At 37.1% G+C, this 15540-nt stretch overlaps 6 protein-coding genes across 15 annotated transcripts in view; 3 read left to right on the top strand and 3 right to left on the bottom strand.

Annotated features, from left to right (window-relative positions):
• Positions 1-122: 122 nt before the first annotated feature.
• On the top strand, positions 123-4993 carry LOC135166457 (F-box/LRR-repeat protein 16). The gene is made up of 6 exons (XM_064128681.1): positions 123-430; positions 509-802; positions 922-1213; positions 1459-1654; positions 2706-2854; positions 3042-4993. The coding sequence occupies exons 1-6, from the start codon at positions 167-169 to the stop codon at positions 3188-3190; spliced, it is 1344 nt and encodes a 447-aa protein (XP_063984751.1). The 5' UTR covers positions 123-166; the 3' UTR covers positions 3191-4993.
• LOC135166508 (DNA-directed RNA polymerase III subunit RPC8) lies at positions 4062-6707 on the bottom strand. Of its 3 annotated transcripts, none has more exons than XM_064128799.1 (7): positions 6638-6707; positions 6135-6229; positions 5820-6003; positions 5596-5736; positions 5401-5525; positions 5133-5250; positions 4062-4149 (listed from the first exon to the last, which is right to left on the bottom strand). In XM_064128799.1, exons 1-6 carry the CDS (start codon positions 6648-6650, stop codon positions 5197-5199), a joined length of 612 nt encoding a protein of 203 aa, XP_063984869.1. In that variant the 5' UTR covers positions 6651-6707; the 3' UTR covers positions 4062-4149; positions 5133-5196. The 3 variants fall into 3 exon arrangements, with proteins under 3 accessions (XP_063984869.1, XP_063984849.1, XP_063984860.1); XM_064128779.1 differs by lacking the exon at positions 6638-6707 and adding an exon at positions 6485-6536; XM_064128790.1 differs by lacking the exon at positions 6638-6707 and having other exon boundaries at positions 6135-6430.
• A 79-nt stretch (positions 6708-6786) lies between these two features.
• On the top strand, positions 6787-9110 carry LOC135167542 (probable ATP-dependent RNA helicase DDX56). The gene is made up of 3 exons (XM_064130834.1): positions 6787-7154; positions 7224-8425; positions 8679-9110. Exons 1-3 carry the CDS (start codon positions 7062-7064, stop codon positions 9046-9048), a joined length of 1665 nt encoding a protein of 554 aa, XP_063986904.1. The 5' UTR covers positions 6787-7061; the 3' UTR covers positions 9049-9110.
• LOC135167565 (protein PBDC1) lies at positions 8432-10362 on the bottom strand. Of its 2 annotated transcripts, none has more exons than XM_064130891.1 (4): positions 10216-10362; positions 9885-9950; positions 9731-9790; positions 8432-9544 (listed from the first exon to the last, which is right to left on the bottom strand). In XM_064130891.1, exons 1-4 carry the CDS (start codon positions 10234-10236, stop codon positions 9188-9190), a joined length of 504 nt encoding a protein of 167 aa, XP_063986961.1. In that variant the 5' UTR covers positions 10237-10362; the 3' UTR covers positions 8432-9187. The 2 variants fall into 2 exon arrangements, with proteins under 2 accessions (XP_063986961.1, XP_063986953.1); XM_064130883.1 differs by lacking the exon at positions 10216-10362 and adding an exon at positions 10122-10214.
• A 9-nt stretch (positions 10363-10371) lies between these two features.
• Positions 10372-12051, top strand: LOC135167559 (DNA excision repair protein ERCC-1). The gene is made up of 4 exons (XM_064130874.1): positions 10372-10654; positions 10937-11131; positions 11233-11418; positions 11651-12051. The coding sequence occupies exons 1-4, from the start codon at positions 10523-10525 to the stop codon at positions 11915-11917; spliced, it is 780 nt and encodes a 259-aa protein (XP_063986944.1). The 5' UTR covers positions 10372-10522; the 3' UTR covers positions 11918-12051.
• Positions 12052-12079: 28 nt separating this feature from the next.
• Doa (Darkener of apricot) overlaps positions 12080-15540 on the bottom strand; it is a 22759-nt gene continuing 19298 nt past the window's right edge. For 6 of the 7 annotated variants that reach the window (XM_064130799.1, XM_064130807.1, XM_064130823.1 and 3 more), the window contains 7 exons: positions 15177-15243; positions 14865-14978; positions 14624-14714; positions 14351-14521; positions 13651-13795; positions 13299-13549; positions 12080-12906 (listed from right to left, as the gene is read on the bottom strand). In XM_064130799.1, the coding sequence (XP_063986869.1) occupies positions 12694-12906; positions 13299-13549; positions 13651-13795; positions 14351-14521; positions 14624-14714; positions 14865-14978; positions 15177-15243 (1052 nt within the window). In that variant the 3' untranslated portion in view covers positions 12080-12693. The remainder of the gene's footprint in view (positions 12907-13298; positions 13550-13650; positions 13796-14350; positions 14522-14623; positions 14715-14864; positions 14979-15176; positions 15244-15540) is intronic. The other variant, XM_064130790.1, reaches the window with a different exon arrangement.

The following is a 15540-nucleotide window of genomic DNA, read 5'->3' as shown; positions in this document are numbered from 1 at the left end:
GACAAATGTGTTCTGCGGGGGCGGTGGAGGAGGTGGTGGTGGTGGTGGTGGTGGTGGTGGTGGTGGTGGTGGTGGTGGTGGTGGTGGTGGAGGTGGAGGTGGTGGTGGTGGTGGTGGTGGAGGTGGTGTTGCATATACCAATCTGGGTAGCACCAATAACGCGAACATGACACCGGAGAAGCCAAGTAGAAGTGCCCCCTTGCCCGTTAATAATCCACTTAATATTGCTAACAACAAGGGACTTTGCAACAACAGTGCTGCTGCGAGGGATAAAATATCGAGAAATCGGGTGAAACATGTACCTCTTGCCAGTGGTGGCACTGGTGGTCATCTACCACCTACCTCCTGGGAGCAACTCATACTAGATGATCATTTTTTGATCCGATTTTTCGTCTATTTCAATGTCACTGAGAGACGGATACTCGCACAAGTAAATATTATCGCTGAGGACTTTTTTTACCTATTCTTTTTCGTTTAAGTGAAGAAATAATGAACATTCTCACCTCAGGTTTGCACTCGGTGGCGAGACGTTTTATATGCAAGGCCGCGATTGTGGACCGGTTTAGTACCTGTCGTAAGGTGCAGGGAAGTGAGAGCAATGCCGTCTTTATCAAGAACAAAGTTCTATGGCTCATTGGTCAGACGTGGTTTTCATTCTTTGGTTTTACTGGGTGCAGCTGATGAGGACATACCGGAATTAACCCACAGTTTTCCTATAGCTCAGAGACACGTGCATTCGTTGTCGCTGCGATGTTGTTCTGTCACTGATAGGGGCCTCGAAGCACTTCTAGATCATTTACAGGTAAAAAGACTTTCTCTTCTGAACCATTTGACCAATTGATCGTCACCGGGCAATGATTGATAGCTCATATGATTTAGTGATAAATGCATTAACCGATTTTTGATTTATTCCTATTCCAGGCATTATTTGAATTAGAGCTTGCCGGATGTAATGAAATAACCGAAGCAGGTTTATGGGCATGTTTAACACCCCGAATAGTGTCCCTATCGCTGTCCGACTGCATAAACGTAGCTGACGAGGCGGTGGGTGCAGTAGCCCAATTACTCCCAAGTCTCTACGAATTCTCTCTTCAAGCCTATCACGTCACCGATACAGCACTGGGCTACTTCAGTGCCAAACAGAGCAGTACCCTGAGCATTCTAAGACTCCAGTCCTGCTGGGAATTGACTAATCACGGTGTCGTCAACATAGGTGAGTTGAATATCTCCCGAGTTATCGAGTTACAACTTTTTCGTTGATTCATTTTTTAAAAATGCTGTTTGGAAGTGGAGATTGATGGGACAAATTTAGAGGGCTTTATTTAGCATACTGTCAGCGCCTTCGTTTCATGTTCTGGGGACTGGGGACAATGGCCTGGGGCTTATTTATACGGGGAAGATAGATTAATTGATTTTCGTTCTATTATAACGGCTCAATTATTTTCCTCGCCGTTGCAGTACACTCGCTCCCCAATTTGACTGTTCTGTCGCTCTCGGGGTGCAGTAAAGTCACCGACGATGGGGTGGAATTAATTGCTGAAAATTTACCGAGACTTAGATCACTAGATCTGAGCTGGTGCTCGAGAATAACTGACTCTGCGCTGGAAAACATTGCTTGTGATCTGAATCAGTTGGAAGAACTTACTCTTGATAGGTAAGTTCTCGGATTTCATGATTAACTTTATTTTCAAATGTCCTTCTCATTGACGTCGTTCAAAACAAAGTTACCAAATACGTCGGAAACAGACGGCTATATGTATACGCAAAGCCCACCTATATCGCATAAGCCCCCTAAAATTTCTAAAATTTTGCAATGTTTTTATTTAAAGAAATGAGGGGGGGGTGCAGTAGGCAAAGGTGAGTTATCGTTTGACTCCATCAACTGCCATCAGCTTTTATTATGAAATTCCTGTCAAATGTAATAGTCCGTCACGTTAAACTCAAGCTTTTGGCTGGTCAGGAGAATCTGACATTATAAAATATTGCGCTCTTCGTCTTATCTTTAATGTCTTGGCAGGTACGCGCAATCTGCGTGTCACTGGGTAACGATAAATCCTTATGATGCAAAATTAGCACAAGTCGGATTTATTTTACGGGTATTGTTATCTATTTTTTTCACAGAGAGAAATGTTCAGTAAAAATTACGGAACTCACAGTTCCCTCAGTGATTAGTGAATCGATTCGGAAAATTGAGGTGAAGGTTCCGTAATTTTCCACAAACCATTCACCTTAAAAATGGGACGTATGTAACATTCAGTTTTCTACATATTCTCGAAATATCCAACTAAATTTGATTACTTCAGAAATTTTTTCCGAGTAAACAGAATAAAATGCCATATGAACAGCATTTTTTCTTCACAAAAAACCAAAAACACTTACTACTACTCCACAGTGAGTTTATTCCTTTCGTAATTTTTATTTCTATCATTTCTAATCAGTGATTTTTATCCCAAAGTCGTAAATTCATTCTCAAAACAAACTCTTCCAGTTTTATTAGCGATTGCACAATCCCAGAAATTCACCCAAAAATGTCGCGACTGCATCTGAGATTCTCCGACTTTTTGCCATTTGAAACTCTGCCATAAAATCAAGCCGAGTGCTGACTTGAAATGCTTTCGATTTTTCTCCTCCACTCGTCTATTTGCCCTTTCGAGACTAGAAATACTTTGGCAATTCGTCAATACTGTAATTTAACGTTTTTCAAGGTGTGTCCATGTGACGGATATTGGAGTTGGGTACATATCGACCATGAGTTCCCTCAATGTATTGTTTCTGAGGTGGTGCTCGCAATTAAGGGATTTTGGACTACAGCATTTGTGCGGCATGAGAGCATTACTCGTTCTGTCAGTTGCGGGTAACAATTTCATTTTTGCTTAATAATCCTTGAATTTTATCATTTTTATTTATCTCCGTATTGAAATTCCTCTGTCCCCTTTAAATTCGAAAAAACTCCCTGAAAACTCAACTAAGAGACGATGGGAATTATTATTTTTTATTATATTACTAGAAAAGGTCCTTTGGATAATGAAAACCAATTTCAGGCTGTCCATTACTAACGAGCAGCGGTTTATCAAGCCTCATCCAGCTTCGTCATCTCCAAGAACTCGAATTGACAAATTGTCCAGGCACATCACGTGAACTATTTGATTACCTGCGTGAGCATCTACCACGCTGTTTGATCATTGAGTAATAACAAATTATCTTGATAAATGCTCAGGAAGATTATTCAATAAATAGGAGAAAACCAATTCTAAGCCAAATGCATCGTTCGTTCAAGTTTAAGTTATCGATAATAAATGGAAATACATGAGAGAATGTCATGATAACGTCGGGGACAAACACTTGTTACAAAACGGTGATTCAATTTTTTAGTAATTAGGCAATTTTTAATACACGCTGTCCCACTTTATACGATGAAACTGTTGAATATAATACCAATCGAGTTGTCTACGTCCAAGTGTTCATCGTTTGCATTTAATGACTAAAGTATTGCTTTTTTTACTCAGTTTTGTGCAACAAAAGATTATTGCTTCAATAATAAGGAATAAAAGGAGAAAAAATAGGTGAAATTAGAACTAGAGAGAGAGAGAGAGAGGACAGCATTGTTAACGCTCCGTAGAGTGCACTCGTTGATATTCGCGGAGAACCCTTGGCGTAGAAACTTAACAAAACATCCCGCAACCTCTCGGCCATCGTCAAAATGGGTCGGTTGGCTTTATATTTGTGAATAGTTTTTTCCTCGAAGTTTTCTCCTCACCTATTATCATTACGAAATTTGGACACATAGGACTGGAAGTATTTCGCCATTAAATGGAGAGGAAAATTTTGATTTTTATATTTACGACATTTTTCCCTAGTCATTCACAATAATTGTACGAATAATTAAATAAAATTTTTTTGCATTTCCATTTAGTGACGAAATAAAATGGCAAGCCCTGGTATAATCAAGGTATTGAGGTGAGATTTTGAACGATACACAAAGAATTATGATAACATACACATTGTGAGACACAAGGCACGCCAGTTAGGACTGTGATAAATTTATATTGTATACTTTAATCTTTCTTTATTTTTAATTATCATGTATTTAGTGACTGAACGTTTTGGCGGCTTCAAATGTCTGCTTTGCTCGTTAAGGAGTTGAGAACACTATAAAATAAATAATATTACTAACTAATGTTTCGAATCCTAGTCCAGTTCTAGATGATGAACTGAAATTGTGAGAGGTGTGTGTTTGTGCGAGAACATTCCAGGGTTGTTGAAATCATTGAGAGGACATTTAGTATTTAAATATTTATGTTGGGTGTCACCTGACAATACGTAACTTCGAATTTAGTTCAACACAATACATTTTTCCATTGAAGGGAGAAGGGATGATTTTTTTTCTCGATAATCATAAAATACTTGTCATGAAAAAATGTAATTTTCATGTTTTATCGAATGAAAATAATTCCTTCATTTACTAGGTGTTTAAGTAAGATTCTGATAAATGTAATTATTATTTATGACCGACTACGCGACTGGGGAGTTTCCAAGAATGAAAAATCTCGTTGATGATTACTTTAATTCGATTAGAATTCTGAGCATTCAGAGGATCTTCTCAAAATGTGAAAGTTCAATGGATAAATGTTAAATAACTATTATTCGGTAGAAATACGAATGTTTTTCTCTTTTGGATTGTTCTTTAGTACAAAAAACACTTGCCGATGGACAATGTGTCACAGAATTGTGAAATGCAAGAGAAGTTAATAAAGAAATAAATGAAATTGACCTTTAGGTGAGAGTTAGTCCAGAAAATACAAAATTTTTACATAATTGGATAATAAGTCATGAGAAGTAAAATGATATGACTGATAAAAATTGTTGCGTACTATCCTCGTATGCTCTGTGAGCTAGAGAGAGGGATTTGTATATATTGTACAATGTAATGTAATAATGCGACACATTTAATCAAAAGACAGAAATAAAGATTACCACATCACATATTTAATAATATTCAATGAATTCACAGTGTTTTCTGATCCTGTGGGTTAGATTTTTCTAGATTTAAGAGTCGAACTCAAAGTTTGACTGACAATGGGAGAATAAAGGGAATATTGTCCATAAAAGTCAATTGATCCTGGTTTTTTTACCTTTCTTTTATTTTCTCATTTTCTTTGGAACATGTGGTATGTCATTTGCACTTTTATTCCTCTTTCAGCTATTCTCCCACCAAGAAATTAAACCTAAGCCAGCTTCGTCAATAGCTGCCTAGAAAAAAAAGACAATTAAAATTTATTAATGTTGCTGCGTGTTTAAAAATTTAATTAGAAAAGGCAGGAGAGAGTTAAATGTTTTGATTTATGCAATTTCTTGGAAAGTTTTATAATTTTCATGTTCAGTCTACTTCTATCGACTTACCCCTAACGTATAAGGTGAAACAATTTTATTTTCTGAAGTCTCTGAATTTTCTCCGGCAATTGTTGGGACTGAAGGGAGAGTCTCAACAAATTCCTCTTTGACAACTCTGAATCTGATGATTTCATCTTGAAAAATACCAAAAATTAATTTCAATGCTTGAAGGAATGGGATTTATGCAATATAATCTTTACTTACTTGCATCCATAAAAAGATCATGTCTTTCGCCATCTCCAGTATCATATTCCCAGACCCAAGCTTGCTCCGCTTGGTCAAACCTCGAGGGATACTGCAATTTGTGGGGAGGGATTATGATGTCTTCGAAAAATCCTAATGTGACTGTGGGCATTGAAACGGGAATTATAAAATTCTATGAGCTTGATAATTTCTTAACTGTTAAAAAGGAAAATAGAGAATCCTACCGTGCACCCCCTCAGGACTGCAACTTCTTATTTTCCCAATGAGTATTTCCTCCATGAAAGGTCGAAAAACAATAAATCTGAAGGAGACTTTAGTGTGTGACGAGCCATCTCCAGGAAATATGAAGGATTCTTCGATTTTTAGAATATCGTGAAGGGCTATACATAATCCTACGTTTAAATATACCTGATAAACGCAATGAAAAATTGTTGGATGAAAAGTGAATAATTTGTTGATTTATTAAATTTGCGATTTTGAACATCCATCCATAACCTTGTTCGCTTTAACGTTATTAGAAGACGTAATGAGTCATTTACCTTATTCGCAAGCTTTCGATTCAACTCATCAGTAATAGCGTCGTTGAATTTTCTCTTGAACTTCCAAGGCGGAATTTTAACAACGTCTTTTAACTCTGTTAACACAAACATTGTCTTTTTATCACGAGGTTGAATTGGAGAGCATAGACAACACTTTCAAAATAGTGCCAATAAGAGAATATTATTTATATTGTAAATAGCTGAGAGGTGATTGCTTTTCACAAAATGAACTAATTTAATCGTTTGTACTAGGTTTTTATTCGTTTGTAATGAGCTTAAAATGTTTCGTTAGTTTCTCATTTATTTTTAAATCAATAATTAATAATAGAACATAAGTTAGGACGACACACTAGTAAAAAATGATATTTTGCAATAGTTCCACTCCATGTCGAAAGAAAATTGTTTGTAGTTCAATAATTTATTTTTATAATTATATGAAGTGAACTATTGAACAATGTCAATATTTACTAATCCTTTAGAGATTATTTAGAAAATTTCGTAACCGCTGCGCCGCATGTACAGATGTGACTATGCCTAGTTTTTTCTCTTGACAGTTGAATCCCTGCACAGTGGTGCTCTCACTGTCTGAAAATTCTGTGTACACTTGAACAAGTACGAACGGAGCCCCTCCCCCCCCCCCCCCCCACTTCGGTTAAATCTCCTCTGAATCTGATGGTCGAGCTCATCTTGAATTTTGAATTATATATTGAAAAATCATAGAGAAACTAGTGGAACATTTTAAGCTTAGTACAAACGAGTACAGATTTAGTACAAACGATAGAATTAGTACAGTATGCGAAAAGCAATCACAAAGTATACAAAGTAACAACTTTTATTCTTTCTGTTGAGGTTAGGAGATTTCAATAACAACATAAACACGTGTTAAGTGCTTAAAGTGATAGAAAACAGTTTGTTAAACAATTAGCAATGGACTTTGATGAGGAAATGGAGAAAGAGGAACAGAGTGAAGAGAAGGTTGTCAGTTTCCACGAGTTGGAGCTTGATGATAGAATTTTAAAGGTAACTTTTAGTTATACTCGCACGCCTTGTATGAATATTGATATACGCTTATTGTTCAATTGTTAACAGGCAGTAGCAAAGCTGGGATGGCTAGAGCCTACTCCCATCCAAGAAAAAACAATTCCCCTCCTCTTGGAAGGAAAAGATGTATTAATTCGTGCAAGAACAGGTTCAGGGAAGACAGCAGCATTTGCAATTCCTCTGATACAAAAAATTCTCTCAAATAAATCTCGACAAACACGCCAAGAAATAAAAGCATTAATCCTAGCGCCCAGCAAAGAACTCTGCAAGCAGATTCATCAGGTACTGAAAGACTTGACAACAAAATGTTCACGAGAGGTGACCAGTGTGGACATTAGTGGCCAAGTGGACCTCTCTATTCACAAACCAATCCTGGCTGAAAACCCAGACATAGTCGTTGGAACTCCTAGCAGAATTCTTAAGCATCTCAAGGCCGGCCACCTGAGCCTCAAGGAGAGTCTTGAGACATTAATAATCGACGAGGCAGATCTGATATTTTCTTTCGGATATGAGGACGAGATTAAGAAGGTCTTAGGACACCTTCCCACGGTGTATCAAGCTGCTTTGGCTTCAGCAACTCTCTCAGAGGATGTTCTATCTCTAAAGAAACTTGTTCTCCATAATCCAGCAACCCTGAAGTTGCAGGAGGCACCACTGGCACCACCATCACAACTGGCCCACTACATTCTCGCTGCTGAGGAGAACGACAAAGCTGCTATTCTCTACTCTCTCCTGAAACTTCACCTGATTAGGGGAAAGACTATCATTTTTGTTAATACTGTCGACAGGTGCTATAAGCTGAAGCTGTTTTTGGAACAGTTTGGTATTCCAACATGTGTGCTGAACTCTGAACTGCCTGCTTCGTCGAGATGCAGAGCTGTCACACAATTCAACTCGGGGACTTACGACATCATTATCGCTTCGGATGAGAAAGCTCTGGAGGAGCCCCACTTGGTCAAGGAGAAGAAGGGAAAGAGAAGGAAGGATAAGGAGAGTGGGGTGGCCAGGGGCATTGACTTTCAATTCGTATCGAATGTTGTTAACTTTGATTTTCCACTTGATGTCAATTCATATGTGCACAGAGCTGGCAGGACTGCCAGGGGAAAGAATCAGGGGACTGCTCTCAGCTTTGTTGCTATTAGGGAGAGAGACATGATGATGAAGGTCGAAGAGACACTCAAGGGAAGCTATGGGAAGAAAAGTCTATTTAAGAATTATCAATTCAAACTGGAGGAGGTCGAGGGTTTCAGGTAATGTTTAGTTGAAGATTTGTATTATTATTTAAGAAACATAACAAATATTCAAATTGGTTTTTAACAACTTTTACGGAGCCGTAATATTACTAATTTTTTTTAACTACTTCTGAGAGGTTTGATAAGAAGAATTAAGTTTTAATCTGAAATGTGCAAATCCTTTAACAAAAATTGAGCAATCTTAACATCATTCTCGATGTGTCGAATAACTTCAATCATAAATTTTCAATTTTTCCTGTATTTCGAACAGATATCGAGCGAAAGATGCCTGGAAGGCAGTCACGAGAATAGCAGTGAGAGAAGCCAGATTGAAAGAAATAAAACAAGAGCTCTTAAACTGTGACAAATTAAAAAGTTACTTCGATGACAATCCCAAGGACTTGCAGACACTAAGACAAGACAAAGCTCTTCATACTGTTAAAATACAGCCCCATTTGAAGGACGTCCCAGAGTACATCGTTCCAGAGTCTTTGAAGAGGCTCATAGGCTTTGGGAAGAGAAAACGCAAGTTTAATAGGGATGCAGCCGCTTCTGGAGCTACACCAGCTAAATCTAAGCATGTGGCTAGAGCTTCAAACCCTCTGGTCAGCCTCACAATTCAAAATAAGCAAAGAAAATGAAGGAAATCAAGTCTCATGAATTTTTAAATTAATAAACTGTTTTAAATAGATGCAAAATCAAATGAACGATTTTTTTTGTGAGTATAAAATTAATCTGAAAAATATATTTTTCATTGGGGCGACGCTTTCACGAGGTACTCTAGGTTTTCGTGATTTTCTTAGGCTTGAATTCATTTCTGATGCAGTCGTTGAGGCCCTCTCTGTTTCTCGCCAGTTCAATGGCGTAAAATTGAATCCTCGTAACTAGTATGCTGTTCTCCTCGGAGTATTCATCGGTGCATTTGACTCTCAAAAGTGTTCCCATACTGTAATCCTCGACGAGGTCTTTGAACTGCTCGCAGAATGGCCTCCATTTATGCTTGCCCTCTGGCGATTTCATCTCATCCTCGCTGATCACATCCACCTTTAAATCTGGGAATATTTCTCGGAAGGTTTTGTAGATCGTATCGTCATGGGGGGTTAGTTTGAGGATTTTCGGGTCCAGTGAGCAGAGAATCTGAAAGGATTAATATTTATTGAATAAAGCAATCATGACATAGTGATATTATATTTGTAATAAACGCTATTCTGCTTATTTCGATTTGCGAATTTGTTATTTCTCGAGAGATTTGCTATTTTGTTAATTTATTTGAGATACAGATCCAGTGTTATGGAAAAATGCATATTTATTCTTTGAACTTACGTTAAAGTATATCTCTGCATGTTCAAACGCTTTGATCGCCCACATAGCTTCGATAGTAGCCTGGAATAGATCAATTCAGGATATTTAAGACATTGCATAACCAACTCCTGAGTAGTTTGATTATTTTGAAAATAGTTGAATAACTGTTCCATACATCATTTTCGAACTCCTCTGCAGGCCTCGATAGAACACTCGTACCTGCCATCAGCTGGTCAGCTGTCTGAGATCAAGAATGAAAAATGACTTGAGCACTGATTAACCCTGGTAATTGCTTAACAATGATCAACTTATGTAAACTGTAAAAGGCAGAAGCCGTTCATTGACAAATAAACAACGTGTATTGAATAAGCGTTTACGTTAAAACCGATGAAAAAATCAATCAAGAATTTACCATAACCAACAAATGTCCACAAATTAGAGCAATGGTGAAAATCATTCGCGTGTAGAAGTTCTCGGATAAAAATGTCATTAATTAATCTACATACCACATGTCCAATGTTTGCCATCACTGTTTATAGCCCAAATAATATGAATATATGCACTATAAATATACCAATGTTTTGTATCGATACACGTGAATATGCTGGAAACTCTTGAATGGTTTTTACCATCCGAGAAGGGGCAGAAAATCTAGGGGAAATTTAGTAAAAGAAATAGTCATCTTGACAACGCAAAGGGGGAGTAGATGGTTCCGTTGCATTCAACATTCAAGAGGAAAACAAAACCTTTTGGAGCTGGGGTTGAACGAATTATAAACTTACAAAGTGGCCATTTGTGTCATAGATTTAAATTATGAATGACAAACCATCGACATCTAAAGAAGACGACGCTTCACTCCCTAAACAAATTAAAATTGATAGTGCGAAGCCGGCTCAAGGGCAAAAACCTTCAAATTCGTATGCAATTCTTGTTAATTCTAAGCAGGTAAGACTGATTTTTCATTTATTTTTGTTAATCATCTGAGAATTTTGAGTTTCAGTGCATCCGAAACATTTTACTTCGCTCCACTTGCCCCTGACACATGCAATTTATTCATTTATCTTGTGAATTATGTTTAATTAATCCAATTCAGATGTTCGCGTTCGAAATTTATTACCAGTAGAGTCCTATAATGTATAAGGCAATGCAATTTATCAATAAAGAACAGCTATTTTTTTATCAGCATTACAATGATTGCTCTAATGTAAATATTGTTTTCATATTCAGAAAGGCAATCCCCTTCTGAAGTACATCAGCAAGCTGCCCTGGGAGTACTCGCCAATCATCCCAGACTACGAGATGGGTCCACGGGTATGCGCATTGTTTCTTTCATTGAGGTACCACCAGTTGAATCCGGATTACATTCACAATCGGTTAAAGCTTCTCGGGAGCGCTTATCAGCTCAGGGTTCTTCTAGTTCAGGTAAAATGCACTCCTCATTTATTCAGGTTAGTTTTTCTTAGTTTTTGAGTGATCAAATACATTTTTCAAATACTTGGTACAATTCAACCGTATTTTTACAGATTGACATTCCCGACCCAAATTACCAACTGAAAAACCTCACGAGAATATGCATCCTGGCGGATTTAACATTGATGCTGGCATGGAGCACCGAGGAAGCTGCACGGATCATAGAAACTTACAAATCGTTTGAGAACAAGCCACCTGATATGATTATGGAGCGTGTGGACTCTGATCCACAGCAAAGAGTAAATCGCCATGAATTGAATTTCTCAATTGCTAATAATTATTATTATATTTAGATTGACAAAAAAAAGAAAATATCAATTGAGGGAAAATGTTAATCGTTTTTCAACACTAGAAAAATTCCATGGAACAAATCTTTTGACAATGTTTTCCCAAATGCCTGTTTAATACGATAAGTGCACAAAAATATACGTGTATCAATGGCTTGTATGATCTAGATAATTTTTTTTTCAGATTATGAACGCATTGACAACTGTCAGATCGGTCAACAAAACCGATGCTCTGACACTGATGAGAACATTTGGATCTCTGGAAGCTCTTTTGAAGGCGACTCCAACCACAATTTCCCTCTGCTCTGGCTTCGGAGCTCATAAAGCTGAAAGATTGCATAAAGTGCTACACGAACCCTTTATTCCTAAAACCCCCTGGAAAGATCGCCCAGACTCCTCCACAGCCACTTCAGGGCCTTCCGAAGATACCCCAGGGTCTTCACTCTCGTGACCTCTTTCATCTCCAGACCCCTAGCGACATCCTTTATATTTTCATATGAATAAATTATTAAAACAAAAACTTTATAATTAAAATATTTCATTCTGGCCTTCAAAAGAAAAAAATAAAAAAAATAAATCGAACAAGCTCGTTAATTCTCAAATGACAATAAAATTAAATCATGATTTAGTTTATTAAGCGAAGAATTGATGCTTCATCATGCATCACAATTTTCATAACCTGAAAAATCAGTCATACCTCCATTCACTGACTCACACCTCATTACGTCGTTTAACGGTTCATTTAATTCCTTGAAATCGCGGAGATTTCATCACCATTGTCAACAATTTACAAAAGAAAAGAAAAAAAAAGAATTAATATCAATCACTCAAAGTTTCTAAAAAACAAAATCTCCATCTGTATTCCATCTTTACAATTATTTCCTCCATCCGTTACCCTCTTGAATTGTTATTAATAAAATAGGATACAATATACAGAAGAGCATTATAAAATGTGTAATTACAATCGCAAATGATAGACTTGAAGAGAAAATAAACTGATTGAGGGATGGGACCCAGTCGCTTACAACTGAGCAGACACGTTAATTACTTTTTTGCTCGTTTTATCCCTCGATCTATATTAATTAAATAATAAAAATTGATTTAAACGAGGGAACTGAGCTCTCAGAGGTACCTTCGAAGGTGAATTATGAATTTTTTATAAAGTGCGTTGAATATTCGTTTGAGTTTTGTGTCTGACCAGTCAAAGGATTGGCCCCACTTCTAGCTTCATCGGGATAACGAATGAGATCTCTCGTGTGTAGTTTGGGAATCACCACCAGCTCGTGCGTCTATTATTCTCTGGGAGGCTGGGAGAGAGTCGAAAAAAGGGTGGGAGAGAGCGTCCTTCAGGGTTATTCGTTGAGAGGGCTCGTAATCCAACATGTGCTGGATCAAGTCAAATAGTTGTCTATGTTCCTCGTCCTCGCAGAGCAAATAACGCTGAAAGAGAAATAACAAGCTATTTATTTTGTACAAACAAGCAAATTTTTACTGATTAAAAAAAATGTAAATAAAGATCGTGCGCTTTAATCTCATTTCTATGCTCAACTCATCGCTCTATAATTCTTAAAATCGTGATTTTCTCGAGCATTCTAAACAACTAATCATAATTCCCATTGGCCATAAATAGTGAATGTGAAAAAGAAATGTTGAATTACATAATGTCATCGGTTTTGAAGGCTTTATCTAGGAGCAGAATCAAATAATTATTTAACTTTGTTCTTAACTCTCACGCTCAACCTTTGTTCCTTCATATATACAACCCTTCATAGATAAAAGATGAAAGGAACATTTATTGGCATAAAGTTTGAAAATGTTTGTTATTGACTTACGTGCAATGGTTTACAATTATCCCTAACGTATCTCCCAGCAGAGCTATTATCATTCCAGTCCAATTTGCCGTGATAAAAGTACTTTGTCTTTGTTTTACGCGCCATACGATGTGGAATAGTGCCAAGTATGCGCTCCATCATAGCAAGATGTTCACGATTATCGTGTGTTTGGAACAACGTTATTCCCAGGTACAATTCAAAGAGTATGCAACCAATGGACCACACATCACACGGCTGGGACCATCCAAGTTCTGTGGAATTATCATGATAATGTTTAATAATAGCGCCCTTCGAGTATATTGGATTGTAGGAATATGTCAATCACGTGATACTTTTATATAAAATTACTCACCGAGAATAACTTCAGGTGCTCTGTAGTGTCGTGTACTGACGATGGTGCTATGATGCTCATGATCGAATGTTGCGCTGCCAAAATCGATTAGACGTATGTCCGTTCGCTTAACGCGTCGAACATCCCGTCGCTTAAACAGAAGACGCTTTTATCAAACGTTTTTTATTGGTGTCTGGTCAATGGTAAGGCTCAATTTTTTGGTCGGGACAGGTGGATATGTTTTGCAACGAAAATAATTTTTGAAAATTTCATGTCCTACGTACATGAGAATAACACTTTTTAGGGATGAGAAAAATGGGTAGAAGTATTTCCAATAAGAATTCTGAAAGAACGGAAAATGTTCATTTATTCTGACATTTCCCGTAAATGTAAAATGAGAATTTTACATGAAAATTAAAGTTTTCTTCTAGGTAAGTACTATTCTGTAGTGTATTGTGTCTTGCTTTTATTGAGACTTTCGGAATTTTCAAAAAGTATTTCCATTCGACTGGTACATCTCCTGGTGAAGAGCATCTTTATAAATAAAATTTTGCTTTAAACATAGATACCTGGTTAGCTCATACCTTTATTATTACCAAAGAATACTCGATCGATTTATGCTCTAATTTCACAGTCACTTGACACCATTGGAGAGGGAAGAAGAGGGTGGGAAGACACAGAACATATAAAGGGATTCATTCAACGATCAACTGATTATTACCTTTTTAGCGTTGTATGTAATGTCAAAATCGGAGTCAACGAACAAGATATTTTCGGGTTTGAGATCGGTGTGGGTGAGTTTGTTGTCGTGGAGGAATTTCACAGCGTAGCACAGCTGATACCCCATATGTCGTACGTGATCCAGTGGGTAAGGTTGATAACTGTTGTCTCTCTGAAGATTAAATTATTCGGACAACATCAATCATACAATCAATTTAGTACATGAATTTCAGGATTTTTCAATGACTGTAGGTTTCAGTTTCATTATACATACCAGAAAATCGAACACACTAAGTCCTAGCATCTCAAAGGCGATGCACATGTGTCCGTGGTGATTGAACCAGTCCAGCATTTTCACACAGAGACTGTAACAATATTTGTTGTGTTAACAAGTAAAAATATGCGTCGTAGGAGAGATAATTGTATTATTAATGAAGAGTTAGGTTATTGATAGTTAGTATTTTCGTAATTGATTTCTATGAATGAATGAATGACAGAAAAACCATACAACTTACTGCTGACAGTCTGGATCCTTCGTTGCAATTTTTTCAAGTGCATTAATCTCCAGCTTAGCAGCTTCCCGGTACTTCTCAACATTCTTGATGATTTTCAAGGCCATAATGTGATCCCTAAATCAAACAAACACGATGAATAATTCCCAAACGATGATTCCCTCAAATCTAAAATACAATTCGGAGAATCGAAATATTTCAAATATCAGCGTTTACACTCGTTGACACTGAGCCAGTATTCAATTTCAACAGCTATATCCGCATTATTTATTATTCAATCAGTTAGAATAATCAAACCCAAAAGTTAAAACTTACATTTGCATATCCTTAACCTTGACAACTTTTCCAAAAGTACCTTCGCCCAGGGTTGACAGTACTTTATCTGTAATTGTAAGAATATTGAGTTAGGTCAGAGTAAAGATACGGCCTTGTGAGCACAATTGCACATTTAATATCGCAATAATCTCCAAATTTTCCAGTAAAACAAAATTAAAAAATTAAAGCCTAATAATTTTGAGATTATCAAAAAAGTCTGGATAATCAGCCAAATAATTTAGAGATTACAATGATAATACGAACATGCTCGCACGGCCGATGAACAATGAATTGTGCAGCAGAGTAGTTCACCGACAAAAATCTGCTTTTCACTAGAAGAGTTAATTTTAATTCGTCTCGAGGT

Source organism: Diachasmimorpha longicaudata, chromosome 1, assembly GCF_034640455.1.
Source record: "Diachasmimorpha longicaudata isolate KC_UGA_2023 chromosome 1, iyDiaLong2, whole genome shotgun sequence".
In the NCBI taxonomy this organism is placed as follows: Eukaryota; Metazoa; Arthropoda; class Insecta; order Hymenoptera; family Braconidae; genus Diachasmimorpha; species Diachasmimorpha longicaudata.
Note: the sequence above shows the minus strand (reverse complement) of the source record. Positions and strands in the feature narration are given on the sequence as shown.

Bases quoted from the DNA above. Each gene is read 5' to 3' on its own strand.
- LOC135167542 (XM_064130834.1), top strand. From the start codon at position 7,062: ATGGACTTTGATGAGGAAATGGAGAAAGAGGAACAGAGTGAAGAGAAG. The intron at 7,155-7,223 runs GTAACTTTTAGT...AATTGTTAACAG, and splicing joins TTGATGATAGAATTTTAAAG to GCAGTAGCAAAGCTGGGATG. The intron at 8,426-8,678 runs GTAATGTTTAGT...TATTTCGAACAG, and splicing joins GAGGAGGTCGAGGGTTTCAG to ATATCGAGCGAAAGATGCCT.
- LOC135166457 (XM_064128681.1), top strand. From the start codon at position 167: ATGACACCGGAGAAGCCAAGTAGAAGTGCCCCCTTGCCCGTTAATAAT. The intron at 1,214-1,458 runs GTGAGTTGAATA...TCGCCGTTGCAG, and splicing joins TCACGGTGTCGTCAACATAG to TACACTCGCTCCCCAATTTG. The intron at 2,855-3,041 runs GTAACAATTTCA...AACCAATTTCAG, and splicing joins ACTCGTTCTGTCAGTTGCGG to GCTGTCCATTACTAACGAGC.
- LOC135167565 (XM_064130883.1), bottom strand. From the start codon at position 10,199: ATGACATTTTTATCCGAGAACTTCTACACGCGAATGATTTTCACCATT. The intron at 9,791-9,884 runs GTATGGAACAGT...GATCTATTCCAG, and splicing joins CAGAGGAGTTCGAAAATGAT to GCTACTATCGAAGCTATGTG. The intron at 9,545-9,730 runs GTAAGTTCAAAG...TAATCCTTTCAG, and splicing joins ATGCAGAGATATACTTTAAC to ATTCTCTGCTCACTGGACCC.
- LOC135167559 (XM_064130874.1), top strand. From the start codon at position 10,523: ATGAATGACAAACCATCGACATCTAAAGAAGACGACGCTTCACTCCCT. The intron at 10,655-10,936 runs GTAAGACTGATT...TTTCATATTCAG, and splicing joins TTCTTGTTAATTCTAAGCAG to AAAGGCAATCCCCTTCTGAA. The intron at 11,132-11,232 runs GTAAAATGCACT...GTATTTTTACAG, and splicing joins TCAGGGTTCTTCTAGTTCAG to ATTGACATTCCCGACCCAAA.
- LOC135166508 (XM_064128779.1), bottom strand. From the start codon at position 6,521: ATGGAGTGGAACTATTGCAAAATATCATTTTTTACTA. The intron at 6,230-6,484 runs GTGTGTCGTCCT...TTGTGTTAACAG, and splicing joins CAAAATATCATTTTTTACTA to AGTTAAAAGACGTTGTTAAA. The intron at 6,004-6,134 runs GTAAATGACTCA...TGCGTTTATCAG, and splicing joins ATCGAAAGCTTGCGAATAAG to GTATATTTAAACGTAGGATT.